Source organism: Ochotona curzoniae, unplaced genomic scaffold (genome assembly GCF_017591425.1).
Source record: "Ochotona curzoniae isolate NIBS_2020 unplaced genomic scaffold, NIBS_Ocur_1.0 contig_605, whole genome shotgun sequence".
Classification (NCBI taxonomy): Eukaryota; Metazoa; Chordata; class Mammalia; order Lagomorpha; family Ochotonidae; genus Ochotona; species Ochotona curzoniae.
In genome coordinates this window covers 19,165-35,908 of record NW_024466491.1, presented here as the reverse complement: position 1 = coordinate 35,908, position 16,744 = coordinate 19,165, and the positions used below count along the sequence as shown (strand labels likewise).

At 49.0% G+C, this 16,744-nt stretch overlaps 1 protein-coding gene across 1 annotated transcript; it reads left to right on the top strand.

Annotated features, from left to right (window-relative positions):
* Positions 1–93: 93 nt before the first annotated feature.
* On the top strand, positions 94–14,934 carry LOC121162923 (vomeronasal type-2 receptor 26-like). Its single transcript, XM_040990145.1, is given in 8 exon segments — positions 94–104; positions 7,663–7,954; positions 8,872–9,201; positions 9,362–9,679; positions 10,368–10,595; positions 11,635–11,758; positions 13,983–14,051; positions 14,054–14,934. Coding segments are annotated over 8 exon segments (2,253 nt in total).
* The last annotated feature ends 1,810 nt before the right edge of the window (positions 14,935–16,744 follow it).

Here is a 16,744-nt window from a genome sequence, read left to right as displayed (position 1 = left end):
GGTATGTTCCTTCAAACCTTAGATTGTGGAATGATTGTCTTTATCATGCAGGGATGCTGAATCCCATCACATGCTGACTTCACATCAGTTGCGATGCCCGTGTGGTGTGTGTTCTTCGTTGTGTTGTGATGTGTCACACTGTGTTGTGTATGCTGAGCCCCTCGTCTAACTGGGGTCTGTACCGCTGGATCCCGCTGTGTCATTTCTTGATGCTGAGTGATACTCAGCTCCCAGCACTCTGTTGGGAATGCGTGCCTCTCTCTCGGCCAAGGATACAGATGTGCAATTTCTGTTCCTGTTGTGCCTTTGTCATCAGAGTGATGCTGATCTCATAAAAAAGCATTTGGCATGCCATAGTAGGCCTAACTTCTACCTACAAGGGAGACATGCCATAGGGGAAACAGTTCATATCCCAGCTGCTCCACTTCCCATCCAGCTCCCTGCTTGTGGCCTGGGAAAGCAGCAGAGGACAGCTCAAAGCCTTGGGACCCTGCACCCTTGTGGGAGACCGGGAAAGAAGTTCTTGGCTCCGGGCTTCAGATCGGCTCAGCTCCAGCCATTGCAGTCATTTGGGGAGTGAACCAGCAGATGGAAGATCTTCCTCTCTGTCTCTCCTCCTCTCTGTATATCTGACTTTGCAATAAATAAATAAATCTTTGGAGGGAAAAAAGAAAGAACATGATGCTTATTGAGAAAGCCAAGTACAGAAAGACAAATTCGGTCTTATCTTACATGAATGTGGGCTGTCAAAACTCAGATTTGTTGGGCCTGGCACAGGAGCCTAGTGGCTGAGGTCCTTGGCTTGCGTGTACTAGGATCCCATATGTGCCAGTTCATATCCTGGCTGCTCCACTTCCCATCCAGCTCCCTGCTTGTGGCCTGGGAAGGTAGTAGAGGATAGCTCAAAGCTTTGGGACCCTGCACCCACATGGGGAGACCCAGAAGAAGCTCCTGGCTTTGGATCAGCTCAGCTCTGGCCATTGTGACCACTTGAGGAGTCAACCAGTGGATGGAAGATCTTTCTCTGTCTCTCCTTCCCTGTCCATCTGATTTTTCCAGTAACAATAAATTGATTAAAAATAAGAATAAAAAGAAAAGTTAGACTCCTTTTAAAAGCCAATGCTAGAATGTTTCTTACCACAGGCTAGCTGTAGGCGAGATGGAAAGATGTAGCTAATGGCATACGGGGCTCAGCTGGACAGAGGGTCAGTGCATTGAGTTACAACACACTGCAAAGTCACACACCTGCAATGACACAATTGGCCTCTGCTAAAACTAGCTTTTAAAAAAGAAAGAAATAGAAACGGAAATTGTGAAAGAGAGGCAGAACCTGAAGAACTGGAGGAGCCAGCGTTGGGTTGAAGTGCAATGCAGGGAAGCCACGATCCTTGGGAACCTGAACAAAATATGGTTTGCTCGGAGTTCATTGGGGCACGTCTTCCTTCTCCAAGAGAAAAAGATGCTGCAAAAAAAAAAAAAGAAACTCACTCTGTGAGGGTGAATCTGATGACAGCCAGAGAGGAAGAGGTACTGTGGGCAAACCCAAAGCCTTGGGAGGGGGTCTTGACCCTGAGCCAGCAGGTGGCGCTGCAGGCAGCGGTTGGAGAACATGTTTTTTGGTGAAACGGAAACATTTAGATGAGGCTGATTGGTGTTGGCCCAAGAGGCAAACACAAAGTGTCCTCAGGTTATAATCGCTTTTTCCGAAGAGAGACTCACTTCACATTCTCGTCCAGAAGATCAATTTTAAAAAATTATTTATTTTGATTGCAAACTCAGATATATAGAAAGAGGAAGATCTTCCGTCCGATGATTCACTCCCCAAGTGAGCGCAATGGCTGGAGTTGTGCTGATCTGAAGCCAGGAGCCAGGAGCTTCTTCCAGGTCTCCCATGCGGGTGCAGGGTCCCAAGGTTTGGGCCGTCCTCTGCTGCTTTCCCAGGCCACAAGCAGGGAGCTGGATGGGAAGTGGAACTACCGGGATTAGAACCAGTGCCCATATGGGATCCTGGTGCATTCAAAGTGAGGACTTTAGCGCCTAGGCCACCGCGCTGGCCCCAGAAGACTCATTTAAAAAAAAAAATATATATATATATATGAAATCTGGATTCATTTTTTGATTTGCTTGCATGAAGAAATAACTACATTCTAATGAAGGTCAAGTGTGGTATGTTGGTTTGAAAGCAGTATCGAGGGAGTTACGGATTCTTTCATTTTTTTTGCATTAACTGGCACCGGTGACTGTTAAGAAACACGAACTTGAAGAAGTTGCTTCCCTCATCGGCAAACAGTTGCCGCACAGGGCAACAGCTTTTCTGAACCTTGTTTCCAAACTGATCCTCAATTCATGCCCCAAGAACCATTCTGGGTGGTTGTCTGCATACACGCTAGACTTTGGTAACTGCATTTTAAGTTTCAGCCAAAGAAAAGCCATGAAAAGAACTACCGTTTTTTTTTACCTGCCATTCTGAGCAACCTAAGACATCAAATCCCTTCATGTTAGACTGGGAAAAAAATTGTCATGAAGTCATAGCTGTTCAGAGTCATTCGGGCAGATTAAATGACTAAGAGGAAACCATAGCAGAATCTACAGTAAACGCAGTGGCTTATAAAGCTTTCATTGTTACTACTCATTTCCCCACTCAGGTGAGAAAAGTAGACCCTCCCCACCCCCCCGCTGCCCGGTAATAAACTAAGATAAATGAAAAAAAAATCCTAAATGAGAGAGTTTTATCAAAAGCTTTTGCCATCAGCAGTGGTTTAAAAGAGAGAGATGCGACAGCCTGGCATGGTAGCCCAGCATCTAAAATCCTTGCCTTGCATTCACCAGGATCCCATGTGGGCACCCTGCTTCCCATCCAGCTCCCTGCCTGTGGCCTGGGAAAGCAGTGGAGGACGGCCCAAAGCCTTGGGGACCCTGCACCTGCGTGTGGGAGACCAGGAAGAGGCTCCTGGCTCCTGGCTTCAGATCGGGGCAGCACCAGCCACTTGGGGAGTGATTCATCAGATGGAAGATCTTCCTCTCTCTTCCTCTCTGTATATCTGACTTGGCAATAATAAATAAACGAATCTTATATATATAAAAAAAACAAATAGAAGAGACATGACGACAGATGTTTAGGATTCAGGCAAGAACGTTGTCTTGGTTTTCACATGGTAAATCCAGGAATGAGGAGCGTGTCTTCCCAGGATGCCCAGAGGCAGATGTTCAGCACGCCAGGTTCACAATAGAAGGGAGTGGTGGGCAGGGGGACACTCCCATCTTCTCAGGAGACCCCACAGACACAGGGGTGGTATCATACGAGAAACTGCCTTCTTTGGGGGTGCACTTGGGATCCTTGCGACTCGGAACACTTTTCAGAGGCTCCCACACACATGACAGGAAGTGATGCCCCGGTGTGCCTTGCTGAGTGCAGCCTCAGCTCTTCCCACACCTGCCATGGCCCCCTCAGCATCGTCTCCTTGACCCAGTGACCTCTGGCTCCTTCCGGATGGATGTTTACAGAGCTGGTGTTTCTGGGGGTGGGGGGAGAGAGCAGACATGATGAAACCGTGCATCCCAGAGGATGTATGATAAACATGTTTTCGAAAAACATGTTTTTCAAAATTAGTTTGTAGGGTCTCAGGTGCAGAGGCCCCGGGGCACAGAGCTCCTCAAATCCCACCAAGGACTGTGGGAGAGCAGTCAAAAAGACAGAGAGACAGAACTACTGAGAAACAAGGAGACTGTGGGATAGGGGTCAGCCTGTGGAGGCTGCCTTGCTTTGGGCTGTTACAGGACACCTGACCCGGGTCCTCCCAGGGCACACCCTTGTCAGCATCCTCTGGATTCTGCACAGATCTTGGATCTCCCGGCTTGAAGGCTCACCCGCAGAACCACGCCAAACCCATCCTGCCCTAGGCTCAGCCAGGAGGCGGGCCTTGGTCTCCATCGTGGCTCAGCCTTCCATGCTGCTCAGGCTAATTTGCCTCTCCTGGTCTCACCGTCTCTTCAGTCCTCATTACTGCAGGAACAGTGGTGTCTGAGACAGCTTGGGCTGACCGTCTACAGGCATGGAGATCTCATACTCTTGGGTTTTTTCCCTCTTTATTACAGGCAGCAGGAGCCAGAACCAACCTACCTGTATTTTCTGAATAGTCCGGGAAGTACTGTGGCAGCTGCCAGGTAGGTTCAAAGATTTATTTATTTATTGCAAAGTCAGATATACAGAGAGGAGGAGAGACAGAGAGGAAGATCTTCCGTCCGATGATTCACTCCCCAAGTGAGCGCAATGGCCGATGCTATGCCGATCCGAACCCAGGATCCAGGAACTTCTTCCGGGTCTCCCACGCAGGTGCAGGGTCCCAAAGCATTGGGCCGTCCTCGACTGCCTTCCCAGGCCACAAGCAGGGAACTGGATGGGAAGTGGGGCTGCTGGGATTAGAACTGGTGCCCATATGGGATCCTGGCACGTTCAAGGCGAGGAGTACTCTAGCCACTAGGCCACACCACCGGGTCCAACACACCATTCTTGTCTGCTCCACTCTCTTGAGTCTTCAGGATCAGACCCTTCTCCTGCCCAAGAACTGTCTGGTTGTGCTCCGTGCAGTAGGGGGCCAGGTCATGAGGTGCTGCCTGAGTGCTAGAATTCTCTAGGCCTTGCTGTGAGGTGTGTACGCTGCGTGTGGACACAGACCGGCCGACACATTCTGCAAATGGGTTGTCTTACGGAGCCATCTGGTGTGCACACCATTTACTCTAAGTGACAAACACGGGTTACCTCCCCTTCTTCCAAACATGCTATGTGTCACATCGAATACCTAAACATAGTTGGTTTCTCTTCTTGATCAGTATTACAGGGCTGGGCTGGGCATGTGACCTCCACATTGAGATGCCAGCTCAGCATCTTCCTGCAGATGGAGGACAAGGGGGCTGCAGCAGTAACAGCCCAAAGGACTGTTGTCCCATCCATGTGGGACCTTCTGGTGAGGTCCCAGCTCCTAGCTGCACTTTTGTGCCACCCATGTGGGACCTTCTGCTGAGACCCCTAGCTCCTAGCTGCAGACCTGGGCAAAGCCCCAGCCCCTGGGAGCCTGGGAAGCGGCAGGCTCGCTCTTCCATTCCTCTCTCTCCCAGATACATTTAAAAACAGATATGTGGGATACACACCCTTTGGGTCTGCAGACTCACATATGCATAAAGCCCTGGGGACTGCTTGTCTAGTGCTTGCTGCAAAATCTGCGGATTTCCATCCCAGCAGCATCCCACCCCTTGCTTCCTCCCAGCACTAGCCTGCAGCGCCGCTCCATGGATCTGCCCAACCCGGACAGTTTTCTCAGCGGGTTCTCCGTGTGCTCTTACCGACTGGCTCATTCCACAATGCCTTGCATTGACTTGCTTACCCATGTTATGCCAGGCACCAATATCTACAATACTTTTCTGGCAATATGTATTAATACATATTACATTTATTATATATAATATTTAGTATTACTTATATATGTTTAATTATTATAATCATATGTTAGATTTTTTTTAATTGGAAAGGCAGTTACACAGTGAAGGAGACACAGAGAGAAAGGCCCTTCATCCAGTGGTTCACACCTCAAGTGGCTGCAATGGCCACAGCTGAAGCCAGGAGCCAGGAGTCTCCTCTGGGCATCCCATGATACCTTTGGGCTGTCCTCCACTACTTTCCCAGGCCACAAGCAGGGAGCCAGTTAAGAAGTAGAGCAGTCAGGCCTGGTGCCGTGGCCTAGCAGCTAAAGTCCTCGCCTTGAACGCGCTGGGAACGTGCTGGGTTCTAATCCCAGTGGCTCCACTTCCCATCCAGCTCCCTGCTTGTGGCTGGGAAAGCAGTTGAGGACAGCCAAAAGCGTTGGGACCCTGCACCCGTGTGGGTTACCCGGAAGAAGTTCCTGGCTCCTGGCTTCGGATCGGCACAGCATCGGCCATTGCGGTCACTTGGGGAGTGAATCATTGGACGGAAGATCTTCCTCTCTGTCTCTCCTCCTCTCTGGATATCTGACTTTGCAATAAATAAATAAATCTTAAAAAAAAAAAAAAAAGAAGTAGAGCAGTCATGAAAAGAACCAGCACCCATGTGGAATTCCAGTGCTTGCAAGGTAAGGATTTAGCCACTAAGCCACTGTGCTGGGCCACTCAATATATTTTCATAATACTATTTTTTTTTTTTTTTACTTTTCATTTCTCATCGTCTTCTTTAAAATCATTTCTTAGTATTGTTTTATGATACAGTTCCATAGGCTCTGGTATGTCTCACCGCCTCCCCAAGATCCCCGTCCCACCCCCATTGATTTCCCCTCTAGTGTTAGAATGGGTGATGCTTCACGAACAGTCGTAGGTCCATCTTGCTATTGTTGAAGTGTGTCCTGACACTGAGGGCACGGACAGCGTCAGAGATTCCAGCATCCTGTTGTCAGGATGCTGTGAACGGTTTCTCTGCGAGTCCATGGTTGGTCTGGATGCACGGAGACACACGGCACGTTTTAAATGGTGAATAACTTTTAAAAAAAATTTGAGTGTTGAAATATGAAACATCCAGAAGAGAGCAGAATAATTGTAAGAGGAAAAAGGGAATTCGTTGTGAGAAAAAAATAGCAATTCAAGCTTACAATGAAAACAACACCACCCAGTTAACTACTGAGAAAGAAGAAAGTATAGTCAAGGTAGTTGGGACGGGATAAAGGAATTCCCTAGAGAGAAAGAACATTTAAGGAAACTGAAAATCAGGTGGAACGCTGGAGCACAATGCTTAAATTTCAAGGACGGTGCAACTGAGGAAAAACTATTTTCAGAAGAGTGGACACATTGCATGAGAAAAGGCTTGAGGGGTTGGGGAGTACCTGGAATATAAGGTGGTTTCAGAGCTAAAGACTCCCAGAGCTCAGAAAACTTGCCACCCAGGAGCCACTGAAACAAGTCCCCGGCTCAGGAAACAAAACAGCGAAGCTACGTGTGTCTCGCCTCCTGCCCTCACGCTGGCGTGGGACCCAGGCTGGGACACCTTCAGATGTTTCTAAAGCCTCGATGTGAGCATGTGCCCCACCATCTTTAGCTGGCCTATGACAGCACACGGAGGCACCTGCCTTGTAGATGATCTTAGGACCTAAGCCTGCCCAGGAAGAGGCTAAATGCCACGCGTCCCCTGCCTTGTCAACCCTGTGCTGTGCAAATGTTTTAGCCCTCGGGATCTCAAGCCCAACAGCTGTATGAGCTGGGTATTAGATCTGCCAACCACCCAAAAAAGCAAATACCAGCCAAGTACAAATAGGCCTTTATTATACCAAGAGATGTCCATTCCTGGGACTGGAGGAATGGACAGGAGAGGAGAGGAACCCCAAGTGGGAAAGACAAGCTGGGTAGAGGAGACAAAGGTTTTATACCTCCTTGGACATGGGTGCTGACATCAGCCCTGCCTGGGTCCTGACAGGACAGGGAATGTTGGCCTTTGTCCATCATTGGTCCACACGAGGCCTTGGCTGCCTTCAGGGAGTGCCAGATTCTGGTTGAGGTCACTGTGGTGTCCACCGACTTTCTGTAACCAAGGTAACCATCACTGGGGACGGGGCTGCACGGGCTGGCAGCTCAGGTCTGCTGTTTCAGGAGAGAGTCAGGGTGCAATACTGAATTCTATGGTCTAACCCTCTCTCTCTTGTTCAGGTGGCTGTGGAAGAACTACCAATATGTGCTGGCCTTCTACTTTGCCATACAGGAGATCAATAAGGACCCCCACCTGCTCCCGAACATGACCCTGGGCTTCCAGTTGTACAACGCCATTGCCAGCAACCAGTTCACTTTGTGGGGAGCCCTGCATGGCCTGAGTGGAACGTTGCCCATGTGCCCCAACTACAGCTGCCAGACACAGCACAACCCAGTTACTATCATTGCAGGGACCACGTCAGCATTTTCTGAGGAAACACAGATGCTTCTGGAGCTCTACAGAACCCCACAGGTGAGTGGGCTGTGTAGACTGAGAGCCTCAACCCAGAGCCAGGGTGTCCACCCATCCCCAAACACACACACACACACACACACACACACACACACACCCCTGCTGGATTACCAGCTGCTGTCTGCCGACAGCACTGTACCTTGTAGCCAGTGTCTACAGCCCACGGAACTGCCCTGTCCTCATGCCAAGGACATAAGACTATCTCAGGAGGCAACCAGGGGCCATCAACTGTCAGACGCCTGGACAGCAACTTCATCAGATGGTCCCTTGGGGACAGCACGGAGAGCCATGACAGCTCCGCAGAGCTCCACGGAGCAGAGCACGGAGACCACACTCACCTCCCACCCACCCAGGCTGACGTCATGACAGCTCTGCAGAGAGAGAGTTCCCCTCACAACTGCTTGTCTCAAAGGTTCCTCAAGAGAGGACCCGTCCACGCAGGTATTCCTGCCAAACATAAGACATGCTCCGCCTCAGAGACCTCTCTGCTGTGGGGAAATCGCCTTATAGGAAATCTAAGAGGCTGAGTTGACTTCGCATAGCCAAGATAAGATAGGGAGGAGGGTGAGAATGTGGAGAGAGTGGGAATCGGTAATTCCAAGGACCAGGAGAGTAAGAAGATCAATACTGCTCTCTGTCTCAGATCTTGTGCACCGGGAACTTGGCAGGTCCTGGCATCAGCCCACAGCTCCAAGGGTGCTCCTGAGTTTCTGTTTGGTGAGGAACTCAATGTCCCTTCTTAATGTGACCAAGCTGGGATGCAGGGGTCAGGAGGAGGGGGCATTGGGCAGTCTTTCCAGCTCTCCTTCTCTCCAACCTTTGTTCCATTCGGGGGCATCCCCGGACAGAATCCTTTCACTCCTCTTCCCCAAGGGACAGTCCCAAATCTCGCTGACTGCCTCTCCTTCCTCACACAGCTCACCTATGGCCCTTCGGATCCCGTGCTGAGTGACAGGTCCCGCTTCCCCTCCCTGTACCAGATGGCCACCCGTGATGGCGCTCTGGCCCAGGGCATCCTCGCCCTGCTGCTGCATTTTGGTTGGACATGGGTGGCATTGTTTGTGTCCGATGACATGAGAGGAGAGTGGTTCCTGCAGGAGCTCAGTGGGGAGATGTTCCTGAAAGGCGTCTGTGTGGCCTTGACCGTGAAGCTGCCTGGCATGGGAAGGATGTATGCCCCTTCTGATGTCACTTTCATGAACAGTATCCCAGCTTCGAATGCAAGCGTGCACATCCTCTATGGGGACGTAAGGGCCCTCGTGCATGTAGACACTTCTGGGGAATCCTTTCTCACCCTAGGGAAGGTGTGGGTGATGGTGTGCAAGAGAGACCTTGTGGTATACGAGACAACCCCACCTGCTGCACTCTTTCCATGGGGGCTTCTCCTTTTCCCACTGCCATGAGGAGATCCCCGGCCTCCAGCCCTTCCTGTGCACAGTGAATCCCTCCCACTACCCAGAAGACTTCTATTTCAGCAAACTCTGGCTTCACACATTCCACTGCTCGCTGGAGGGCTCGCTGTGTGGAGAAATCGGGGTCTGCCCACCCAACGCTTCCCTTGAGTTCCTGCCAGCCGACATGGACATGAGGACCTTGTCGGATGCCAGCTACTCCATCTACAATGCTGTGCATGCGGTGGCCCTCGCCCTCCACGAGCTGCTCCTGAGGCACGTGGAAATGACATCTTCAACAGCTGCAGACTGGCCTGTGCTGCTTCCCTGGCAGGTAACCCCTTCTTGCACACAGCCTCTGCACCAAGCACCCGGTGGGAGACACAGGGGGGTGAGGGTTTACAGCCTCACATCAAGGTGACCCCTTTCTTATCTCAAGATGAGAGAGATCAAGGAAATGAAAGATGGGTATTCGAGTACTTCTCATTGTAACTGTCACCCATGCTTGGGGAACTGTGTGATGGGGTACTCCTTTTCTAATTCTTTCATTAGAAACTGCATCCCAGAACGTCTTTCAAATGGGAGACAATCCTGTCGTGCACATATTCAAAACAAAGCTCATGACAAAAGGCAGGGATGACAAACTGGTCAAGTCTGTACTTTTCGCTGAAATGTTTTGATATCCGCAAATACGTTGACATCATCTTCAGGACCCTGACTGTATCCCTGTATGCTAAATGTCTCCCGCGGTTGTCTTTCTGAGAAGCCCCAAGGGACTCCTTTAGTGAGGACTGCAGCCCACATCTCAACGCTCTAGACAACACCCTGGATACTTGTAAATAAACTTGCTTCTTTCTCCAGAGATGGTGTGAGAAGAGCTCCTCTCCCTTAAGGGTGCGTGACAAAAAACTCAGCCTCTGCCAGAAAGAAATCCTGGTTGTCAGGAGGGAGGAGAGTGGATTACATACAGACTTTCACGTGGCCATTGAATGTCCTTACCCTTCGATGTGTCTTCCTTCTAGCTCCATCCGTTTCTGAGGACACTCCAGTTTGTAAACAGCGCTGGCAGCCACATATCCCTGGATGAAACCAGAAACCCTTCAGTCCAATATGACATCCACAATGTTGTGAGTTTCCCGACCGGTCTTGGACTGCTGGTTAAAATGGGAGAGGTTTCCTCCACGAATTCAGAGGAGCCAGTCCTGTTCATGCATGAGGAGTGGATAGAATGGCCCGTTGCATTCGTCGAGGTATGCTTCCATTTCCAGAGTGGGACCGAGCCATGAACACACTCCTAAAATCACATGTACTGCAAACCCTTCAGCTTAGCACTCAATCCACCTTGGCTCTGTTGATTTTTCTGCCTGTGTTGTACGCTGTGTCTGTCCTCACCAGTTCTGCAGCAGTTTAGGGAATGAAGTGAGATTAAAACACATTCATAGAAATACCAAACATAGGTCTCCAGGTGCATGGTCGGAATCTCCACCCTGAGCCATGCATGCTTGGAACCTCAGTTATGCACTGATGTAGAAGATAGGGAAGCGGTTTATGACCTGACATGAGAACATGTCTTTGGGCACACTGTGTCTGCTGTCCCACACATGGGCATACCGTTCAGTTTCCAACCTTTGTTCAACAAAGCTTCTCTAAGCAATGACTATGATCTATGTGGTCTTTCCAAACAGGAACTGTCCTAAGCCATTTAGGCGACAGGTGTGTCTGCCATCCCACAGTGCTCCTATATGGAGGAGAAGGCTCTGCTCTGCCTCAGGAGCCCAGAGTAGTGTCTGAACTCATCACTGCCTTAGGTTATTTTGCGCTAATGTTAAAGTCTTGTTCACCAACCCGGGGGAGACCATGACGAACCGGTGAAAGCGTTTCAACTGTTCACTGGGAAATCCAAGCGTGACTTTTTCATACTAGACGTTTCCCAGGAATGTTTCTGAGTATGCCTCATCTCCTCACGCACAGGCTCTCTCAGAATCTTTATATTACAGGAACCTATGTTGCAATAAGTTTGAAGGGGAGAGAAAAACCAAGAGTGTTGCTATTAACACTTTATGAAATAAAGGTGCTCAGATGCCTTGTGTAAAGACAAATAAGAAGCCCAAACATCAAAGAGGAAGTTAGAGGATATTAGACTTGTAGACATAACTGTGGAGGGAGATGGAAGGATGACCTGTCTTTGAAGGCCCATGTCTTCTGTGTTGAGGCGCTAAAAATCAGCCACCCTATCAAAGTGGCTGCTAACCTGCAACAACTGGCCAAGACTTCCTTGTTTCTTTGCAGGCTCCCCAGTCTGTGTGCAGCCAGAGTTGCTCTCCAGGATTCATGAGAATTCCACAGGAACGAAGACCTGTCTGCTGCTTTATCTGTGTCTTGTGCCAGGACGGAGGCGTTTCCAATCAGACAGGTAGAAAATGTGTCCCTTCCCTTCACTAACTTTACCCCTCTCATCTCAATAGAAAGGAAACCAAGAATACTGGGAACTGGGTTCATAACACTACAGTTTCCAAAGCACACACCCATTCATGCTTTTGCTACATCCATCCTATAATAATCACCACTACTCTCCCAATAGCTGTCCGTTTATCCTCTGGGGAGACTCATCCCATGAGCTGAGCTGAACCTGTGGCACTGATTCTAAGAGAGACTTAGTAGCTCTCTCTCTTTAGCCACCACTTTTGAGTTAAACCAGCCTCAATCAGATTTCCTGGAGAGATCTGGCCATAGTCTACCAAGAAACGGAAGATGTCATCATGTTGACTGTACTCAAGGGATAAATAAAAAGCAAGTACAAGTCAACATGCTGGAAACATTTGATCACTTCCTACATCACACCTTAAACAAACAGTACAAGGTACAAAAGAGTTAACATCAGGCCCCTATGCTTTGAAAACATCCTCTAGGAAAGACAAGGAGCAAGTTGGAACACGAACACGACATCCTAAAAGCAACAGTGACAACAACAAACTCTTCTAGAAATACTTAGTACACTAGTACACACTTCAGGAATTATATCTCAAAACAACAACAACAAAAAGTGTAAAAGAACCAGTTTTAAATATTTGGGGCTTTCAAACTGTCAAGAATATTGTCGAGATCTGAATGGCAACCTTAAGCCTTTGCCATTTCAATCATTTTAGCAAAGAGGAATCACGGAGTTGGTTACTTGGCAGAGAACAAGTACGTCTTCCCTCTTTCAGGAAGGATATGGACCGATACATAAAGATATCAACATGAGGAAGAAATTCAGGAACATAGAACTCGAGATGCATAATACAAAATCCAAGGGGCCTGTGTGCATCTGGCATGTCTCTGGGACAGAAGCCTGGAAAATAATGGGTGACTCAAAGCGGAGAACATGGCACCTTCAGAAAAGCTATGTAGATGTGAGAGAAAGATCCACCCTAGATTATTTGAGAATCTGGTAGCACTCTGAGTATCCCCTGAAAAACCTGAGTAAAATCTTTAGAGGAAAAAAACAAAACAACAGCTACCCAGCATCTATTTCCATAAACAGTATTCAGACAAAAGGCCCACGGTCCTATCTGCTGACTCACTGTGACACCAGAGGTGAGCTTTTTTTTTTTTTTAAAGATTTATTTTTATTACAAAGTCAGATATACAGAGAGGAGGAGAGACAGGGAGGAAGATCTTCTGTCCGATGATTCACTCCCCAAGTGAGCGCAACGGCCTGTGCTGTGCCGAATCCGAAGCCAGGAACCAAGAACCTCTTCCAGGTCTCCCACACGGGTGTGGGGTCCCAAGGCTTTGGGCCGTCCTCCACTGCTTTCCCAAGCCACAGGCAGGGAGTTGGATGGGAAGTGGAGCTGCTGGGATTAGAACCGGCGCCCATATGGGATCCCAGCGCATTCAAGGCAAGGACTTTAGCCGCTAGGCCACGCAGCGGGGCGCTAGGGGTGAGCTCTTAAAGCCAACACGGCAGGGAGTACAAAGCTGATAGAAATTATGACATTCTCCCAATGTATTATAAAATATTTATGAACAAACCATTTTGGGGACATTAATGAATGGAAACTGTGAAAATGCAATCTACCCTTCAGTCATTCGATTAAAATACTCAGCCTTGTAGAAATGAACAGTGGCTAGGTTATTTTAATTCTTCAAAAATAACATTTATATAAGAAAGGGGACAAGAACCTACTAACACTGAAAAATATGTAGAATGAGGAATGATGTGTCCTACCAGATATCAAATAAAACACAAAAGAATACAGTCCCTATTAGGAAATTGATAAGCCAATTTATCCCAGGAGGATGACCAAGTCCCATTTCCTCCTCTAAGCATGAAAGAAGACTTCAAAAGCCACTGTCCCAAGCCAGTCCTCCAGCTGTGGTGCTGTAGGCTCCTCTTAAGGCAAACGTGTGGTATAGATGAAATCAGGATAAGCAGCATCCATAACTATGGTGATAGGATGAGCTAACTCAAGGCCTCACACCCTCTGAACTGATTGGCTCCCGGCAGCAGCAGGCTTACTCCCTAGATCAGAAATGCACCCTTAAGTAGTCCTGGCAATCCATCAGACATAACTTACACTTGCCAAGATGATCCTTGCTTTCCATGAGAAAAAAATGAAAACCTCGTAACACAGAAACTCTGAATTCTTCCTCAGATGCAGAGCAGTGCATCCAGTGCGCAAAGCATGAGTACCCAAACAGGGAGAGAACTCGTTGCCTCCCAAGGTGGTGACATTCCTGGCCTTAGAGGATTCCCTGGGGACAGTCCTGGTCTGTATGGCTCTGGCCCTGTCCCTCATCACAGCTGTGGTCTTGGGGATCTTTGTGAAGCACCAAGACACACCCATCGTCAAGGCCAATAACCGCAACCTCAGCTACATCCTGCTCATCTCACTCCTCCTCTGCTTCCTCTGCTCCTTCCTCTTCATTGGCCGTCCCAACACAGCCACCTGCCTCCTAAGACAAATCACATTTGCCCTGGTGTTCACAGTGGCTGTTTCTGCCGTGTTGGCCAAAACCATCACTGTGGTTCTGGCCTTCAAGGCCATGAAGCCTGGAAGGACCATGAGGCGATTGCTGGTGTCAGGAGCCCCAAATGCTGTCATTCCCATCTGCTTCCTCATCCAATTGACTCTCTGTGCCATCTGGCTGGCAACATCTCCTCCCTTTGTGGACACAGATGCACACTCTGAGCATGGACACATCATCCTCTTGTGCAACGAGGGCTCCATCACTGCCTTCTACTGTGTGCTGGGCTTCCTGGGCTCGTTGGCCCTGGGCACCTTCACTGTGGCTTTCCTTGCCAGGAAGCTGCCTGACACGTTCAATGAAGCCAAGTTCCTGACATTCAGCATGCTGGTGTTCTGCAGTGTGTGGGTGACCTTCCTGCCTGTGTACCAGAGCACCAAGGGGAAGGTGATGGTGGCCGTGGAGGTCTTCTCCATCTTGGCCTCTGGTGCTGGTCTCCTGGGCTGCATCTTTGTCCCCAAGTGCTACATCATTCTCATAAAGCCTGAAATGAATTCTTTGCAAGTTTTAAAGACTGCAAGAGATTCTAGGAGAAACAGGCTGACTGTCATGTTATCCAGCAAGCCCTTGTCACAATGATCGCCCATCATGCCCCTGACAGCCACCTGCTCTGAAGAGGCAGCCACTGGAGCATTGAGCTTCAGCCCTTCTGGAAGCCCAGGCATGGGAACAGTCTTGCACCAGAAGCTGTCCACATACGAATGTATTCAACTAATTTCTACATTTTCCCTTATGCTGCCTATATTTGAAGTTCCCAAGGATTATTTACATGTTTGAGTTTCCTTTTGCTCAACTCTGATAAACTTTGTCATTTTACTGTTGGCATGCGTTACTTGGGATGTTTTCTTATTACCAGACTGAACTAGTCAAGGAAAATGCTTTATTGAGCATACTTTATTGTAGCCTAACCATGTATCAAATCGTTGTGCAACTCTTTGGGAATCCCTTTTTTAAAATCATATATGCAAGCTTTGTATGCACACACACAGAACTGCATCTAACATCACATCCCATCTGGCAGCTTACTGCCTTTCCTATCATGGCACCTAGTTTTCTTTCCTCTGTTACACCCTGGAGAGAACGTTTTCTTTCTCACCCACATCAAAGTCCAGTAATAAATAGTAACCATTTTCTCCATGAAATTACGGGGAGCCAAACCCTCACCACAGCAGGCAAGCCTGGCCCTGGATGCTTGCGTGCCAAAAACCCCTGAGATGCCTTATCTGCTTGCCTGCTACTGTTCCAACCGAGCTTCATGCTCACAGGCACAGGTGATGGCTCATGACCTTGGGTCCCTGGGAGATCCAGATGGGGCTCCAGGCTCCTGGTTTCAACCAAGAAAAGTGCTGATTTCTCAGAGCATTTTTCATGTGAACCTATTAGAATCTATTAGAATTTCAAAGTTCTCTGTTGCTCTCTCAAGCCCAAATCAGTTCCTGGACCACTCTGACTTTCCCATTGCACACAGGACATTCAAGAGGCAGTGCAGTCATCAGCTCTATATATCTTGGGGAGTGTTTCTCACCCTGTTACCCCACCACGACCCAGGAAGCAGTCAGGCGGACATGGAGGCCACAGCACCAGCATCTCCTGGTGCATTTACCTGTCACATGGACTCGCAGATGCAAACCTGGATCTCTCACACTCAGCACTGTTGACAGGTTCACGCACAGGGTAGCCCCCAGTCGCTTTCCAGCTTTCCACTCAGCAGATGCACCACGTTGTTTTCATCCACGTTAGGGCTGTCTTCCCTTTGCCTGCTATACACAGCTCTCCACGAGCGCTGGTGTCTGATGATTCTGATGATCTGTCATAGGGTGTATTATCACCTCTACTGATTGACCCCCTGGGAGTGGAAAGGCTGGGCTATGTGGCAATTCTTCCTTTATCTTTCAACATGCCACCCAACGCTTTCCTATAGTGCTTGCAGTCTTAGCAGCAATGTGTAAATGCCCCAGGTCCCCCACATCTGAGGAACAGATACCTGAATGTCACTTGGAAGTCTACAAGGGGGTGAGAGGTTATTTTGAACCTCAAGCTCTTCACAGATTTGCTAGTAAAAGCCAACTCCCTGGGACCACACGGTGGCGCTGGAGCACCTGCCCAGAGTCCCTGATTCCGAGATGCTGAGTCAGGAATGTTTTGTCTATTGAAGCTGAAGTGGGGGGGTCCCCAAGCCTAGGCTCCCCATCTCTGGTGTGAGGGAACACCCCTCAGCGGTGAGGCACTGGATTATTGCTAACATTCTGGAAGGCAAATAGAAGGCCTGCACCTGCTGCCTTTCACAGCTTCTTGAATTCACACACAGTAAAACAACCAAAGGATGGCTTGAGGGGTGAGCAGGGTGAGGCAGTGTGGAAGCTGCTGGGATTCCCCTGGGGGAGGGGGG